Source organism: Bufo bufo, chromosome 1 (assembly GCF_905171765.1).
Source record: "Bufo bufo chromosome 1, aBufBuf1.1, whole genome shotgun sequence".
NCBI lineage: Eukaryota > Metazoa > Chordata > Amphibia > Anura > Bufonidae > Bufo > Bufo bufo.
This window is the reverse complement of record NC_053389.1, coordinates 830,079,293-830,097,531: the sequence shown is the minus strand read 5'-3', so window position 1 is coordinate 830,097,531 and position 18,239 is coordinate 830,079,293. Positions and strand designations below refer to the sequence as shown.

The 18,239-nt window shown below is 43.1% G+C and overlaps 1 protein-coding gene across 1 annotated transcript in view; it reads right to left on the bottom strand.

Moving 5' to 3' along the window:
* LOC120990015 (olfactory receptor 1468-like) overlaps positions 1 to 18,239 on the bottom strand; it is a 69,598-nt gene that overhangs the window by 34,861 nt on the left and 16,498 nt on the right. The window contains exon 2 of the mRNA XM_040418520.1: positions 4,327 to 5,270. Coding sequence (XP_040274454.1) covers positions 4,327 to 5,270 — 944 coding nt within the window. The remainder of the gene's footprint in view (positions 1 to 4,326; positions 5,271 to 18,239) is intronic.

Sequence of the window (18,239 nt, the reverse complement as noted above, 5' to 3'; positions counted from 1 at the left end):
GAAGACGCAAATCGTTCCTCCTCGGGAATCCCAGACGGCCCCCCCTCACTAAACGTACAAAACTGAGGATGGAAACCATACGCACCAAAAAATGGTGACTTATCGGTGGATTCTTGACGACGATTATTAATGGCAAACTCGGCTAACGGTAAATAAGATGACCATTCTTCCTGATTTTCGGAAACAAAGCATCTCAAATATGTCTCTAGGTTTTGTCTGACCGTTAGACTGTGGATGGAAAGATGAAGAAAACGACAGATAAACCCCTAAACGAGAACAAAAAGCTTTCCAAAATCTAAAAACAAATTGGGTACCACGATCCGAAACAATATCGGAAGGGACCCCGTGAAGCTTCACGATGTGGTCAATGAAAACCTGAGTCAGTGTGTTAGCATTAGGCAATGCGGCAAGAGCAATAAAGTGCACCATTTTACTGAATCTGTCAACAACTACAAGAATAACAGTCTTCCCCGCTGATACTGGTAGATCCGTAATGAAATCCATTGATAGGTGTGTCCAAGGCCTGTTGGGGATGGCCAGAGGTAAAAGACGCCCTGCCGGACGAGTATGATCTACCTTAGAACGAGCACAGGTAGCACATGCAGACACAAAATTCAACACCTCCTGGCGCCACTTAGGCCACCAGAACCGACGAGACACTAATTCAGAGGTTCCCTTACTACCTGGGTGTCCTGCCAGTGTGGAGTTATGGTGTTCTTTTAGTATTTCCAGGCGTAAATCTTCTGGCACAAACAATTTACCCGAGGGGCAGGAGGCCGGGGCGTCCCCCTGAGCTTCCAACACCCTCCCCTCCAAACCTGAGTGTAATTCAGAGACCACCACCCCCTTTTGCAAAATAGGCTCTGGTACATCAACATCACCCCCTCCAGGATAACTTTGAAAACAATGCATCCGCATTAGTATTTTTTGCCCCGGGCGATAGGTTATTACAAAATTAAACCTAGTAAAAAATAACGACCACCGAGCCTGTCTAGGGGTGAGACGTTTAGCAGACTCCAGATATAATACGTTTTTGTGATCAGTAATCACCGTGACGGGATGAACCGCCCCCTCCAAAAAATGACGCCACTCTTCAAAGGCCAACTTAATAGCCAAAAGTTCCCTGTTGCCAATATCATAGTTCCTTTCTGCAGTAGACAATTTCTTCGAAAACAAAGCACACGGACGCCATTCACCAGGGGACGGGCCCTGAGATAGTACCGCTCCCACCCCCACCTCTGATGCGTCAACCTCTACAATAAAAGGAAGCGAGACATCTGGCTGTACGAGAATAGGGGCCGAGGTGAATCTCTCCTTCAGAGATGTAAAGGCAGTTTTGGCTGCATGTGACCACTTGGAAAAATCGGATCCCTTTCGGGTCATGTCCGTCAGTGGTTTGACCACCAAGGAATAGTTCTTTATAAACTTTCTAAAAAAATTGGCAAACCCCAGGAAGCGTTGCAATGCCTTCAGGTTCTCAGGCAGATCCCAGTCCATAATCGCCCGGACTTTCTCTGGATCCATGCGGAAACCTGAATCTGACAACACATACCCCAAAAATGGCATTTCTTTTTCGGCGAACACACATTTCTCTAATTTAGCAAATAATTTGTTGGCCCTTAATATCTGCAGCACTTGTCTCACATGGATCTTATGTGTAACCAGATCCGGAGAATAGACCAGGATGTCATCAAGATATATCACAACAAATCTCCCGATAAGGTGACTAAAAATATCGTTGACAAAATGTTGGAACACCGCAGGCGCATTAGTAAGACCAAATGGCATTACCAGATTTTCATAATGCCCTTCTGTATTAAAAGCCGTCTTCCACTCATCCCCCTCTTTGATGCGAACCAGGTTATAGGCTCCTCCGAGATCCATTTTGGAGAACCATTTAGCACCAGCAACCTGATTAAAGAGGTCGGGAATGAGAGGAAGAGGATAGGGATCTCGGATAGTTATCCGGTTTAATTCCTGGAAATCCAGGCAAGGACATAGGCCCCCATCTTTCTTTTTAACGAGAAAGAACCCTGCAGCCACGGGTGAAGAAGAGGGTCTGATGTGTCCCGTAGCCAAACTCTCCGAAATATAATCTTGCATAGCCTTCCTCTCCGGGCCGGAAAGATTGTATAACCAGGTTTTAGGTAGTTTTGCCCCAGGTAATAGATTAATCGGGCAATCATATGGACGATGAGGTGGTAACCCCTGACAACCCTTCTCAGAGAACACATCCATAAAATCTGACAGAAAGGCAGGTGGAGATGTTACAGAGAGCGTAGAGCACCTACTATTCAAGCAGTTGTCCTTACAATGTTCACTCCACTCCACAATCTCCCCGGCCTACCAATCCACCACTGGATTGTGAGTCACCAGCCAGGGAAGCCCCAATACCATAGGAACCGGAAGACCGTCCAGGACATAACAAGAGATATGCTCTTTATGGAGGTCCCCTACCTGCAGATGGATATTATGGATGATCTGAGTTAACTCTCTCTGAGTAAGAGGGGAGGAGTCGATGGCAAAAACAGGAATAGTTCTGTGTACCGGTTCCGGAGTAAAACCCAGAGCCTGAGCAAACCGTGAATCCACCAAGTTGACCCCCGCCCCACTGTCCAAAAAGACGGAACAGATCTCAGTCTTATTGCCCGCCTCAACGGTAGCGGACAACAAAAACTGAGACATGCGTATGGAGGAAACGAATACACCCAGACTGTTATCCTCCGCACAATCTGGGGACTCTAGTTTTCCGGCGGCTCCTTTGTTTGTGGTCTCTTGGGTTCTGAGGGACATACCTTTACAAAATGACCCCTCCCCCCACAACGAAAACAAACCTCTGACCTACGGCGGACCTTAGGAGGATTCACCCGTCTAGTGGCGCCCCCTATTTGCATTGGTTCGACTGGATCATAACAAACAAATCCCTGCCCTATAGAGGCCTCTGTCAAATTTAATAGTCTCTCCCTGAGTCGTCTGTCGATTCTTATGGACAGAGACATGGCAGCCTCAAGAGACCCAGGGACCTCGTATACCGCCAGCGCGTCTTTAAATTTTTCAGACAACCCCTGGCAGAACTGACTCCTAAGGGCAGAGTCGTTCCATAATGTATCAGTAGCCCACCTACGGAATTCGGAACAATATAGTTCAGCAGACCAGCTCTCTTGCCGAAGTCTACGTAGCTTAGACTCAGCCAGTGAGACCCTGTCCGGGTCATCATATACGAGACCCAGGGCTTCAAAAAACTCCTCAACTGATCATAAGGCCGGAGAGTCTAAAGGTAGGGAGAAAGCCCAAGCCTGCGGATCTCCTTGCAGGAGAGAAATTACAATGCCCACCCGTTGTTTCTCACCACCGGAGGATCTAGGGCGTAACCTGAAGAACAATTTACAAGCTTCTCTGAAGGTTACAAATTGGTCTCTCCCTCCTGAGAACCTATCAGGTAAAGCCACTTTTGGCTCAGGAGTACCTTGGTCTCCCGTAGCAACGGTGGAACCCAAGGATTGCTGCTGCTGCTGCAGCACTGTTGCTTTTAATCCTGCCACTTCAAGGGATAACCCCTGTAATTGTTTCGCCAAAACCGTAACCGGATCCATAGTGGAACAGAAAAATACAAAGCAAAAAACAGCAAGCAAAAAAAAAAAGAAATGACACTTTTTTTTTTTTCCTTTCCTTTTCTTTTTTTTTTTTTTTAAAAGGCCAGATATACTGTCACGACTGCTATCCCAGCAGCAGTCGTGTCGCACCAGACGGAGGGGAAGGGGGGACCCTTATCTACGGATGGGAAATAGAACAGCCGCCCCTGACTAACCCTAAGCTGGCACCTGTCTACCCTGATACCCTAGACGGGGTGTGAACCCGTGCGGCGAGCAGTATGCCTAAACCCTCAGTCACCCTAACAAGACTAGACTGGGGAAAGGCAGATGGGAGCACTAGTCACCATCACTCATGTCTAGGAGAACAACAGGGGAAGACAGCAACAAACAAACAATCTACAGCAGAGATAAACTTATCCAGTCACGAGCAGAGAAGGTGATCCCAATGTCCACGCCAGACAAGAGCTCCACAGCAACACCGTCAAACGATCTCCTTCAAAGGTCAGAATAGCACTGGAAGTAAGGACTATATCTGGCAATGACTGCAAGTGAAATTGAAACTAATATAGTAGCTGGGAGTGGCAGACAGGACTCACCTGAGAAGGATGCCTACAAACTCCCAGTCAGGACAAAAAGGGTCACAAGGCAAAACCCTGATGACATACCATGAACCACGGAGCAAACTCACAAGCTATCGCGAGTAGCAAGTCGCTGCGACCTTCTCCTCCCAGACCTGTCTGGATCAGTCATAGTCGTGACAATGTGTTTATGTAATGTTTCCTGTATGACTTTCTTAATGTCTTTATTCCTCAGACTGTATATAATGGGGTTAATAAATGGAGTAAATACAGTATACAGCAGAGAGAGGATTTTACTACTGACCCAAGTTTCTTCTCTCTTAGGGAAAACATAAACACTAAACATAGTCCAGTAAAAAATGGAGACCACAATGAGGTGGGAGCTACAGGTGGAGAAGGCTTTCTGTCTACCAGTACTGGATGGGATCCTTAAGACTGATATCACAATGTGAGTATAAGACATTACAATGATTGAAGTTGGGACCATTATAGATGGAACTCCCAAAACAAAAATCTCCAAGTGAACAGAGAAGGTGTCAGAACAGGACAGGTCTATTAAGGGGATAAGTTCACAGAAAAAATGGTTGATGATATTTGACCCACAAAAGTTTAGTTTTGATGATGTTATCGTAACAATGAATGAAATAACATTACCCATCAACCAACTAATAATGATTGATGTAACACAAAATCTATTCGTCATGACAGAGGAGTAACGGAGGGGATTACAGATGGCCACATATCTGTCATAAGACATCACGGCGAGAAGAAAACACTCTAGTCCTTCAGTGCAATCAAAAAAATAAAACTGAGTCATACAACCAATAAAACTGACGGTTCCTCCATTATTAAGTAGGATGTGGAGCAGGTTGGGGACAATATTTGTGGATAATAAGATGTCACTGATGGACAGTTGTGAGATGAAGAAGTACATTGGGGTGTGGAGGTTCTTGGTGGTGGACACCAGGATGATGATCAGGAGGTTCCCACATATTGTGGCAATAAAAACAACAAGGAATAGAAGAAATAGAAGATTTCTCAAAAATTGGTTGCCTTGAAATCCTAAGAGGAGAAACTCTGTGACCACAGTCAGATTTGTCTGCAAGTACAATAAGAAATTCAAGTAAATCTAATAACATTAAGCCAGGCTGTGAGTTATTTTCATTTTTAAGACCAGATCAGTGGACATAAGACTATGACATCCACTAGATATGGGGCATGAACCATATGTTGGTAGGCTAAATCTCTCACCCTTACAAATGGAGATTTCTGAGATGATACCTGTTGAGGAAGGGTGGAGACACATGCATATATATACATATATGCATGCAAACACGTGCATGCATGTATGATATATATACATGCATTAATGGTCACTTTATAGGATGATGTGCGCAGATGTGCATTTAAACACTTTGACTTTCTGAGCACCTGTCATGTTTCCTGAAGTTCTACAATGCCCAGACAGTAGAAACACCCCAAAAATGAGCCCATTTCTGAAAAATAGACACCCTAAGGTATTCGCTAATGGGTATAGTGAGTTCATGAAAGTTTTTATTTTTTGTCACAAGTTAGCGGAAAATGATTTTTTTTTTTTTTTCTTGCAAAGTCTCATATTCCACTAACTTGTGACAAAAAATAAAATTTTACATGAACTCACTATACCCCTCACGGAATACCTTGGGGTGTCTTCTTTCTAAAAAGGGGTCACTTGTGGGGTATTTATACTGCCCTTGCATTTTAGGGGCCCTAAAGTGTGAGAATTAGTTTGGAATCCAAATGCGTAAAAAATGCCCTGTGAAATCGTAAAGATTCTCATTGGAATTTGGGCCCCTTTACGCACCTAGGCTGTACTCAGGAGAAGTAGGGCAATGTGTTTTGGGGTGTATTTTTACATATACCCATGCTGGGTGAGATAAATATCTCTGTAAAAAGACGACAACTTTGTATAAAAAAAATGGGAAAAGTTGTCTTTTACAGAGATATTTCTCACACATAGTATGGGTATATGTAAAAATACACCCCAAAACACATTGCCCTACTTCTCTTCAGTACGGCGATACCACATGTGTGACACTTTTTTGCAGCCTAGGTGCGCAAAGGGGCCCAAATTCCAATGAGTATCTTTAGAATTTCCCAGGGCATTTTTTACACATTTAGATTCCAAACTACTTCTCACGCTTTAGGGCCCCTAAAATGCCAGGGCAGTATAAATACCACACAAGTGACCCCATTTTGGAAAGAAGACACCCCAAGGTATTCCGTGAGGGGCATGGCGAGTTCCTAGAATATTATTTTTTTTGGCACAAGTTAGCGGAAAAAATTATTTTATATATTTTTTTTTCTTACAAAGTCTCATATTCCACTAACTTGTGACAAAAAATAAAATTTTACATGAACTCGCCATGCCCCTCACGAAATACCTTGGGGTGTCTTCTTTCCAAAATGGGGTCACTTGTGGGGTATTTATGCTGCCCTGGCATTTTAGGGGACCTAAAGCGTGAGAAGTAGTTTGGAATCCAAATGCCTAAAAAATGCCGTGTGAAATCGTAAAGATTCTCATTGGAATTTGGGCCCCTTTGCGCACCTAGGCTGCAAAAAAGTGTCACACATGTGGTATCGCCGTACTCAGGAGAAGTAGGGCAATGTGTTTTGGGGTGTATTTTTATATATACCCATGCTGTGTGAGAGAAATATCTCTGTAAAAGACAACTTTTCCTATTTTTTTATACAAAGTTGTCATTTTACAGAGATATTTCTCTCACCCAGCATGGGTATATGTAAAAAGATACCCCAAAACACATTGCCCTACTTCTCCTGAGTACGGCGATACCACATGTGTGACACTTTTTTGCAGCCTAGGTGCGCAAAGGGGCCCAAATTCCAATAAGTATCTTTTAGGCCTCATGCACATGACCGTTGTGTGCACCCGTGGCCGTTGTGCCGTCTTCCGTGATTTTCTGCGGACCCATTGACTCGGAAAATGCACCGTTTGTCATCCGCCTCCGTGATCCGTGTATCCTCTCCGTCAAAAAAATAGGACCTGTCCTATTTTTTTGACGGACAACGGTTCACGGACCCATTCAAGTCAATGGGTCCGTGAAAAAACACGGATGCGCACAAGATTGGCATCCATGTCCGTGATCCGTGTCCGTAGGTTACTTTCATACAAACGGATCCGAAGATCCGTCTGCATAAAAGCTTTTTCAGAACTTCGTGAAAACTCAAATCCGACAGTATATTCTAACACAGAGGCGTTCCCATAGTGATGGGGACGCTTCTAGTTAGAATATACTACGAACTGTGTACATGACTGCTCCCTGCTGCCTGTCAGCACCCGATCTCTTACAGGGGGCTGTGATCCGCACAATTAACCCCTCAGGTGCCTCACCTGAAGGGGTTAATTGTGCGTATCATAGCCCACTGTAAGAGATCAGGGGCTGCCAGGCAGCAGGGGGCAGACCCCCCACCCTCCCCAGTTTTAATTTCATTGGTGGCCAGTGCGCCCCCCCCCCGGCCCCCCCTCCCTCTATTGTATTAATATCATTGGTGGCCAGTGCGGCCCCCCCGGCCCCCCCTCCCGCCCTTTATTGTATTATCATTGGTAGCCAGTGTGCGGCCCTCCCTCCCTCTTTTGTATTATCATTGGTGGCCAGTGTGTGCCCCCCCCCTCCCTCCCTCTATTGTATTATCATTGGTGGCCAGTGTGCGGCCTCCCCCCCGATCATTGGCGGCAGCGGAGAGTTCCGATCGGAGTCCCAGTTTAATCGCTGGGGCTCCGATCGGTAACCATGGCAACCAGGACGCTACTGCAGTCCTGGTTGCCATGGTTACTTAGCAATATGAGAAGCATCATACTTACCTGCTGTGCTGCCTGTGACCGGCCGGGAGCTCCTCTTACTGGTAAGTGAAAGATCATAAACAATGTGCCGCACAGACCTGTCACTTACCAGTAGGAGGCGCTCCCGGCCGGTCACAGACAGCACAGCAGGTAAGTATGATGCTTCTAATATTGCTAAGTAACCATGGCATCCAGGACTGCAGTAGCATCCTGGTTGCCATGGTTACCGATCGGAGCCCCAGCGATTAAACTGGGACTCCGATCGGAACTCTCCGCTGCCACCAATGATCGGGGGGGGGGGAGAGGGGAGGCCCACACTGGCCACCAATGATATTAATAAAATAGAGGGGAGGCCGGGGGGGGGTGCACACTGGCCACCAATGATAATACAATAGAGGGAGGGAGAGGGGGTCGGGGGGGCGCACACTGGCCACCAATGATAATGCAATAGAGGGAGGGTGGGCCGGGGGGGGCCGCACACTGGCTACCAATGAAAATACAATAGAGGGAGGGAGGGGGGACCGGGGGGGCCGCACACTGGCCACCAATGATATTCAAACTGGGGAGGGAGGGGGGTCTGGCCCCTCCTGCCTAGCAGCCCCTGATCTCTGAAAGGGGGCTATGATACGCACAATTAACCCCTTCAGGTGCAGCACATATATTAGTCTCTGCAATCATAACCAAACGGTTAGGTACAACACTTAAATGAAATTGCATAATACTCGGTTTGAAGAACACAATATTCCTTCTGGATTAGAAAAGCGTGCCAATCCTGAAATCCCTATTTAAACCATTCGGTTCGAGTGTTTGGAGTTCAAAAATCCATTTTAACTTAAGTCTCTGAAGTTTCTTTTCCCTATCTCCTCCCCTTCTCTGTGGAGGTATACCGTCTATGATACGGAAGCCAAGTTGCGCAACATTGTGTTAGAATTTTAGAAAATGTTCCGGTACTGGTGGTTCAATTTTTAGTGGTTTCTCATTCTTTTTCCCAGAGAACAATTTACGGATCTGGTAGCGGGGCTGATTTAGTCTATTTCTCATTTCCTGTGTGGTTTCACCCACATAGAGTAGCCCACATGGGCACTGCAGAGTATATATAACGTATTCTGACTTACAGGTGTAGTACCTTCTAATTAGGAACCTTTTTCCAGTTCTTGGATGTGTGAAACTATCTCCCTTAAGCATACTGTTACAATTGCAACAGCTCAGGCATGGATAACAGCCTTTCTTTTTAATAATAGGTCCTTCATAGCTTTTAGTATCAGCCCTTATTAGTCTATCCCCTAGATTCCGTGATCTCCTATAGGACAAGAGTGGTGCTGATTGGAATTCTCCGGGAACGTCTCTTTGAGTATGTGCCAGTTGTATTTGAGAACTTGTGCAATGCGTCTACTTTGGGTGGTATGTGTAGAGACGAAAGGTATCCTCTTTTTCTTATCTAGTGTACGTTTTGGGCCCAATAGCTCCCTCCTTTGGCATTTTTGTACCCGTTTTTTATGTCTATTGACCAAACTTCTGGGATACGCTCTCTCGTTAAATTTGTGGCACATTTCATCTAGGCGTTGCTCTAATCTGTCATCATCAGTAATAATACGTTTCACCCTTAAGAGCTGGCTGTACGGTAAAGACTCCTTCATGAAGTCTGGATGGTCACTCTGAAATAAGAGCATGTTATTTCTGTATGTGGGTTTAACAAACAGGTCAGTTTTTAACTGGTTCCCAGCACTGTAAATTGTTGTGTTCAGAAATTTTAGCTGTGTCTGTGAGAATACCAGGGTTAACTGTGTCTAAATGTAAGACAGCTTCCAAAGTGTCTAAATGTAAGACAGCTTCCAAAGTGTCTAAATGTAAGACAGCTTCCAAAGTGTGTAAATGTAAGACAGCTTCCAAAGTGTCTAATGTAAGACAGCTACCAAAGTGTCTAATGTAAGACAGCTTCCAAAGTGTGTAAATGTAAGACAGCTTCCAAAGTGTGTAAATGTAAGACAGCTTCCAAAGTGTCTAATGTAAGACAGCTTCCAAAGTGTCTAAATGTAAGACAGTTTCCAAAGTGTCTAAATGTAAGACAGCTTCCAAAGTGTCTAAATATAAGACAGCTTCCAAAGTGTCTAATGTAAGACAGCTTCCAAAGTGTCTAAATGTAAGACAGCTTCCAAAGTGTCTAAATGTAAGACAGCTTCCAAAGTGTCTAAATATAAGACAGCTTCCAAAGTGTCTAAATGTAAGACAGCTTCCAAAGTGTGTAAATGTAAGACAGCTTCCAAAGTGTCTAATGTAAGACAGCTTCCAAAGTGTCTAATGTAAGACAGCTTCCAAAGTGTCTAAATGTAAGACAGCTTCCAAAGTATCTAAATGTAAGACAGCTTCCAAAGTGTGTAAATGTAAGACAGCTTCCAAAGTGTGTAAATGTAAGACAGCTTCCAAAGTGTGTAAATGTAAGACAGCTTCCAAAGTGTGTAAATGTAAGACAGCTTCCAAAGTGTGTAAATGTAAGACAGCTTCCAAAGTGTGTAATGTAAGACAGCTTCCAAAGTGTGTAAATGTAAGACAGCTTCCAAAGTGTGTAATGTAAGACAGCTTCCAAAGTGTGTAAATGTAAGACAGCTTCCAAAGTGTGTAATGTAAGACAGCTTCCAAAGTGTGTAAATGTAAGACAGCTTCCAAAGTGTCTAAATGTAAGACAGCTTCCAAAGTGTGTAAATGTAAGACAGCTTCCAAAGTGTGTAAATGTAAGACAGCTTCCAAAGTGTGTAAATGTAAGACAGCTTCCAAAGTGTCTAAATGTAAGACAGCTTACAAAGTGTGTAATGTAAGACAGCTTCCAAAGTGTGTAAATGTAAGACAGCTTCCAAAGTGTCTAATTGTAAGACAGCTTCCAAAGTGTCTAATGTAAGACAGCTTCCAAAGTGTCTAAATGTAAGACAGCTTCCAAAGTATCTAAATGTAAGACAGCTTACAAAGTGTCTAAATGTAAGACAGCTTCCAAAGTATCTAAATGTAAGACAGCTTCCAAAGTGTCTAAATGTAAGACAGCTTCCAAAGTGTGTAATGTAAGACAGCTTCCAAAGTGTCTAAATGTAAGACAGCTTCCAAAGTGTCTAAATGTAAGACAGCTTCCAAAGTATCTAAATGTAAGACAGCTTACAAAGTGTCTAAATGTAAGACAGCTTCCAAAGTATCTAAATGTAAGACAGCTTCCAAAGTGTCTAAATGTAAGACAGCTTCCAAAGTGTCCAAATGTAAGACAGCTTCCAAAGTGTGTAAATGTAAGACAGCTTCCAAAGTGTGTAAATGTAAGACAGCTTCCAAAGTGTGTAAATGTAAGACAGCTTCCAAAGTGTCTAAATGTAAGACAGCTTCCAAAGTGTCTAAATGTAAGACAGCTTCCAAAGTATCTAAATGTAAGACAGCTTACAAAGTGTCTAAATGTAAGACAGCTTCCAAAGTATCTAAATGTAAGACAGCTTCCAAAGTGTCTAAATGTAAGACAGCTTCCAAAGTGTGTAATGTAAGACAGCTTCCAAAGTGTCTAAATGTAAGACAGCTTCCAAAGTGTCTAAATGTAAGACAGCTTCCAAAGTATCTAAATGTAAGACAGCTTACAAAGTGTCTAAATGTAAGACAGCTTACAAAGTATCTAAATGTAAGACAGCTTCCAAAGTGTCTAAATGTAAGACAGCTTCCAAAGTGTCTAATGTAAGACAGCTTCCAAAGTGTCTAAATGTAAGACAGCTTCCAAAGTGTCTAAATGTAAGACAGCTTCCAAAGTGTCTAAATGTAAGACAGCTTCCAAAGTGTCTAAATGTAAGACAGCTTCCAAAGTGTCTAAATGTAAGACAGCTTCCAAAGTGTCTAAATGTAAGACAGCTTCCAAAGTGTCTAAATGTAAGACAGCTTCCAAAGTGTCTAAATGTAAGACAGCTTCCAAAGTGTCTAAATGTAAGACAGCTTCCAAAGTGTCTAAATGTAAGACAGCTTCCAAAGTGTCTAAATGTAAGACAGCTTCCAAAGTGTCTAAATGTAAGACAGCTTCCAAAGTGTCTAAATGTAAGACAGCTTCCAAAGTGTCTAAATGTAAGACAGCTTCCAAAGTGTCTAAATGTAAGACAGCTTCCAAAGTGTCTAATGTAAGACAGCTTCCAAAGTGTCTAAATGTAAGACAGCTTCCAAAGTGTCTAATGTAAGACAGCTTCCAAAGTGTCTAAATGTAAGACAGCTTCCAAAGTGTCTAAATGTAAGACAGCTTCCAAAGTGTGTAATGTAAGACACCTTCCAAAGTGTCTAAATGTAAGACAGCTTCCAAAGTGTCTAAATGTAAGACAGCTTCCAAAGTGTGTAATGTAAGACACCTTCCAAAGTGTCTAAATGTAAGACAGCTTCCAAAGTGTCTAAATGTAAGACAGCTTCCAAAGTGTCTAAATGTGAGACTGCTTCCAAAGTGTCTAATGTAAGACAGCTTCCAAAGTGTGTAAATGTAAGACAGCTTCCAAAGTGTCTAAATGTAAGACAGCTTCCAAAGTGTCTAAATGTAAGACAGCTTCCAAAGTGTCTAATGTAAGACAGCTTCCAAAGTGTCTAATTGTAAGACAGCTTCCAAAGTGTGTAAATGTAAGACAGCTTCCAAAGTGTCTAATTGTAAGACAGCTTCCAAAGTGTCTAATGTAAGACAGCTTCCAAAGTGTCGAATGTAAGACAGCGTCCAAAGTGTCTAAATGTAAGACAGCTTCCAAAGTGTCTAAATGTAAGACAGCTTCCAAAGTGTGTAAATGTAAGACAGCTTCCAAAGTGTCTAATGTAAGACAGCTTCCAAAGTGTCTAATTGTAAGACAGCTTCCAAAGTGTCTAATGTAAGACAGCTTCCAAAGTGTCGAATGTAAGACAGCATCCAAAGTGTCTAAATGTAAGACAGCTTCCAAAGTGTCTAAATGTAAGACAGCTTCCAAAGTGTCTAATGTAAGACAGCTTCCAAAGTGTCTAAATGTAAGACAGCTTCCAAAGTGTCTAAATGTAAGACATCTTCCAAAGTGTCTAAATGTAAGACATCTTCCAAAGTGTCTAAATGTAAGACAGCTTCCAAAGTGTCTAATGTAAGACAGCTTCCAAAGTGTGTAAATGTAAGACAGCTTCCAAAGTGTCTAAATGTAAGACTGCTTCCAAAGTGTCTAAATGTAAGACAGCTTCCAAAGTGTCTAATTGTAGAGTTTATAAAAATTGTAAAAGCAAAGAAAATTAAAAAAATGTATCTTCTGCTCGTCCTCTCCAGAAATGCTGTTCTGGGGGTCCCCACCAGTCTATTTGAATTGTCCTGCATTGATGACACGCCATGAGTGTGTGACTACTGCAGACAATCACTTTGTCTTCTGCTGAATATACAGGCATTAACGCTGAGGCCAGTGATCGGCTGCAGCGGTCATATCTGTATGTATGGCACATCATCACTGACCATACTGGTCAGGACCACCAGAGCTGTGCCATGGAGGGTTCACCAGGTAAGTGTCAGTTAGTTTTTATGTTTTAGCATTTTCTCTTCTTTTAGAACATTTTTCAAAGGCTGGCCAAACCCTTTACATTGCAATGTCCACAGTGAACTTTTCTCTCCAATTTCCTGGCTATAAATCCCTGTACTTGTGAAGTCTTCTACTGCTGATGTGAAGAAGGAGTCTGTAGAACCTGAGGACACCTCCTCAGTCACATTCTGCACATGTTATTAGGAGTCTGCACTTCCATCCACCAGTAATTCTTAGACCCCTGCAGTTTATAATCTCTTCTCTTCATTATGCCCAGAAGAAGCTGCTGATCAGTGGAGATCTGCAGCCAGGAGCACACATAGAATACAGTTTATATATTGTGAGGGGGGGGGGGACTTGGTTCTTCCTTTAAGACATTTGTACACAATATGGAGCGCGGTTCATATTTTACAATAGACTTGATGAAGAAACCAAGTGGATTTGGAAACAGGATGTCCTTATACAGTCCAGGAGAAGAAATGTATGGAAGCCTACGGTGAGATGTTCAGGTGTCCTACTGGAGGAGCAGCAGCGATTATACAGGGTTTATCCTGCACTGGAAGCTCAGCCGAGAGTTGGGTTTTACTTCTCTTCACTGTCTTCATACATCTATGTGTAATTATTATATCTATAGAATATCTATAGAAGATTTTATAGTACTTTATACAATGTTACTGAGGATGACAGCTTCATATACACATTCCATGTTTATTAGTAATACTACTACTATTACTACTACCAGCGATAATACACAAATGTACACTGATTCTGTACTTACAGCAGATGTTTCCATGGAAATACTTTTCATCTTCCCATTATTAATACATCGATAAATAAATAAATCCAGACCCTTCACAATGCAGAGATCTTGTGTGAGGAGATCAGGCACATGGTCATATATATACACACACATACAGAAAAGGGAATGGAGCGTGGAAAGTTTTCACTATGACCTCATGTGTCTCCTGGGCTCCAGGAAACTTCTGATAATTAGTTGTCAAGAGATTAAACAAAGTTTCTTCAGGTAGAAAGTTGAACTTTGTCAAATACTTAAGTAAAAAAGTTAAAGAAGGTAAAATCTGCTGTAACTGTCTAATAGGTAGAATCTGGCAGATGGAAATAGAGAGCAGGCCATACACATAATGACTAGTCATGAGCGGAACAATGCTTGTTCGGGTTCAACGGGTTCTGAACTTGACCCTGAACACCGAACCCCGGGTCAATGGTGAACAGAACTTTGAGGCTGAAAAATGGCTGTAAAAAAGTCATAGAAAGCGCTACAGGGCTGCAAAAGGATCACTGGATTTTCCCAAAAGATTCAATTTGATCTGAATTTATTCAGACAAATCGCATTAAAAATCTGATATTCCGGCTGCAGAGAGCCTGTATAGTGGTGTAGAACACTGGGCCTTGCAGTAACACACATAGGGAGTCTGCTGTGGTAGTGAAATAATACTGTGAGTCCATATGACATGCAGATGACAGGCGTCGCTCTTAGAATCACTGCACACTTCACTTATTTGGGCAGTTACTGGGCCAAAACTGACCAAATAACTCAAGTGTGAACTCAACCTTACAGGTCGATGTTAGCATCAGGTATAAAGGACCGTGCAGTGGCCCAAAATCCTACTATCGAGTAAAAGGGCGCACTCCTTTTACACCGTCGCTACATAGATGTCTACAGAACCTGTTCTGTTAAACACTTATACAAGTAGAGCCCCCGACAGAGTGGAGAGGGGGTCAGCAGTAAGTTTGTGTTGACGTCACTGATTATTTTGCCCTTCCTCTGATCCGTCAGATCAATATCCCCCAAAAAACGGATCCTGTCTGTGGAGCATCCGCCTTCACTCGGTCAGCATTTGGTCAGTAATCCATCAATATTGCTAATGCCAAAAAAAAGCAGGAGTGGATCTAAAACAGAGATGACACGTGAATGGAATATTTGCATGTCTTCTGTGTTTTGTACCCACTCCTGCTTTTGGCTACCAAATCATAAGCCAATTCTGATGGGTCAATACAGGCCTTACAGCTGCTACACAGACAGGATCTGTTGTGCGTCTCATTTTTCATTCCTTCTGACAGATTAGTAGAATGTTCTTTATTATCACATGATTTTTTAAAAATTAAATATTAAAAATCATTCTTCGATGGTCACAAAACTTTTTGCACCTTTAATGTGACCTATAAACTGTACAACTCAATTGAAAAACAAACTGAAATCTTTTAGGTAGACGGAAGAAAAAATATAAAAATAAAGTATTGCAGTTGCATAAGTGTGCACACCCTTAAACTAATACTTTGTTGAAGCACCTTCTGATTTTATTACAGCCTTCAGTCTTTTTGGGTATGAGTCTATCAGATTTTCAATCGGATTCAGCTGGGCCATTCCAAAACTTTAATCTTCTTCTAGTGAAGCCATTCCTTTGTTGATTTGGATGTATGCTTTGGGTCGTTGTCATGCTGAAAGATGAAGTTCCTCTTCATGTTCAGCTGTCTAGCAGAAGCCGGTTTTGTGCCAATTTTGACGGGAATTTGGAACTGTTCATAATTCCCTCTAGCTTAACTAAGGCCCCAGTTCCAGCTGAAGAAAAACAGCCCCTTGGTATGATTATGCCACCACCATGCTTCACTGTGGGGATGGTGTTCTTTTGGTGATGTGCAGTGTTGTTTTTGCGCCAAACATATCTTTTGGAATTATGGCCAAAAAGTTCAACCTTGGTTTCATCAGACCATAACACCTTTTCCCACATGCTTTTCGGAGACTTCAGATGTGTTTTTGCAAAATGTAGCCTGGCTTGGAAGTGTTTCTTGGTAAGAAAAGGCTTACATCTTTCCACTCTACTCCATAGCCCAGACATATGAAGAATACGGGAGATTGTTGTCACATGTACCACACAGCCAGTACTTGCCAGATATTCCTGCAGCTCCTTTAATGTTGGTGTAGGCCACTTGGTGGCCTCCCAGACCAGTTTTCTTCTCGTATTATCATGAATTATGGAGGGACGTCCAGTTCTTTGTAATCCAATTCAAAAAATTCCCAGCTACCTTGCTTGCTTTAATCTTGTATCTTTATTTATCAAACAATAGTCCTCTAACGGGACGCGTTTCTGCACATATTGCCTTCCTCAGCCACATTTACAAATGACAATACATTTCATTTTATAGGTATCCAATCACATCACATGTAGAGTTGAGCGGACACCTGGATATTCGGGTTCGGCAGGTTCGGCTGAACTTGAAAAAAAAGTTTGGGTTCGGGACCCGAACTTGACCCGAACTTGACCCCGAACCCGAACTCCATTGAAGTCAATGGGGACCCGAACTTTTGGGCACTAAAATGGCTCTAAAATAGTCCTGGAAAGTGCTAGAGGGCTGCAAAAGGCATAAAAATGTGCTTAAGAGCATGACAACTGTTCTGCAAACAAATGTGGATAGGGAAATGACTTAAAATAACATAAAATACAGAAAGATAAAAAATAACAATCTTGATCTAGGAGTAGAAGGTTGAGGAGGCGGTGGATGGGTGGATGTGTCGGTGTAGGTTGATGTGGCAGTGTATGTGGAAGAGGCGGTGAAGGAGGAATAGGTAGCCAACACTGATTTGTGTTATTTTTTATTTTAAAATTGGGGTATCCCCCAAAATATTGGGACATATAACAAAATAAAACAAAGAATAAGTGCACTTGAGTACAAGAATGGATGGTTGAGGCTGGTATAAATGTCTATTCTGCACAAGGTACAGTCAAGTCCTGTGGGATCCATGCCTGGTTCATTTTAATAAACGTGAGCTTGTCCACATTGGCTGCAGCCTGTGATAATGCTCTCTGCCGTGCTAAACACACGTTCACACAATACACTGGCTGCAGGGCAGGTCAGCACCTTTAAGGCTGACAAAGCTTTTCCACATTTTGGCCATGCTAACCCTGCCTTCTCAGGTTCTACCGGCCCGTTCACTATCTAGGGCTCATTTTAGGAAAAGCCAGGGTTTAGGCACGTGATCGCCGCACGGGTGAGGAACCCGTCTAGGGACGTCAGGGAAGTCAGGTGCCAGCCGCAAGGTGAGTTAGGGGTCACCACCTTTCCCTCTCCCTTGGGCAGGGCTTTCCCTTTTTCCTCCCTGTGCGTGACACCGGTCATTACATTATATCTGGCCCTTATTTTGTGTAGGTAAAAAAAAATATATATATATTTTTTTTTTACCTACTTAGAATCCAGTATGGATCAAATTGCTGCTCTGACCAAACAATTTCATGGCCTGTCTTTGGAGGTGGCAGGATTGAAGGCGTCGGTCCTCCAGCAACAGCAGAAATTACAACTGACCGCAAGCCCAGCGGTTGCTACTGGTAACCAGGTTGTTGCGGAACCCAATGTCCCTCTCCCTGACAGATTTTCTGGGAGAAGGGACAAGTTTTTGACATTCCATGAGGCCTGTAAATTATATTTTAAACTGCGCCCTTACTCATCTGGTAATGAAGATCAGCGGGTGGGGGTTGTTATTTCCCTGCTGCAGGGGGACCCGCAGTCCTGGGCGTTCTCTTTACCTACTGATTCCCAGGCTCTTCGGTCAGTGGATGAGTTTTTCGGGGCCTTGGGTCTCATATATGACGACCCTGACCGAGTCGCACTGGCTGAATCAAGATTACGGAGACTCTTACAAGGAGAGTGGCCGGTAGAGGAGTATTGCTCTGAATTCCGTAGGTGGGCTATGGATACCCAATGG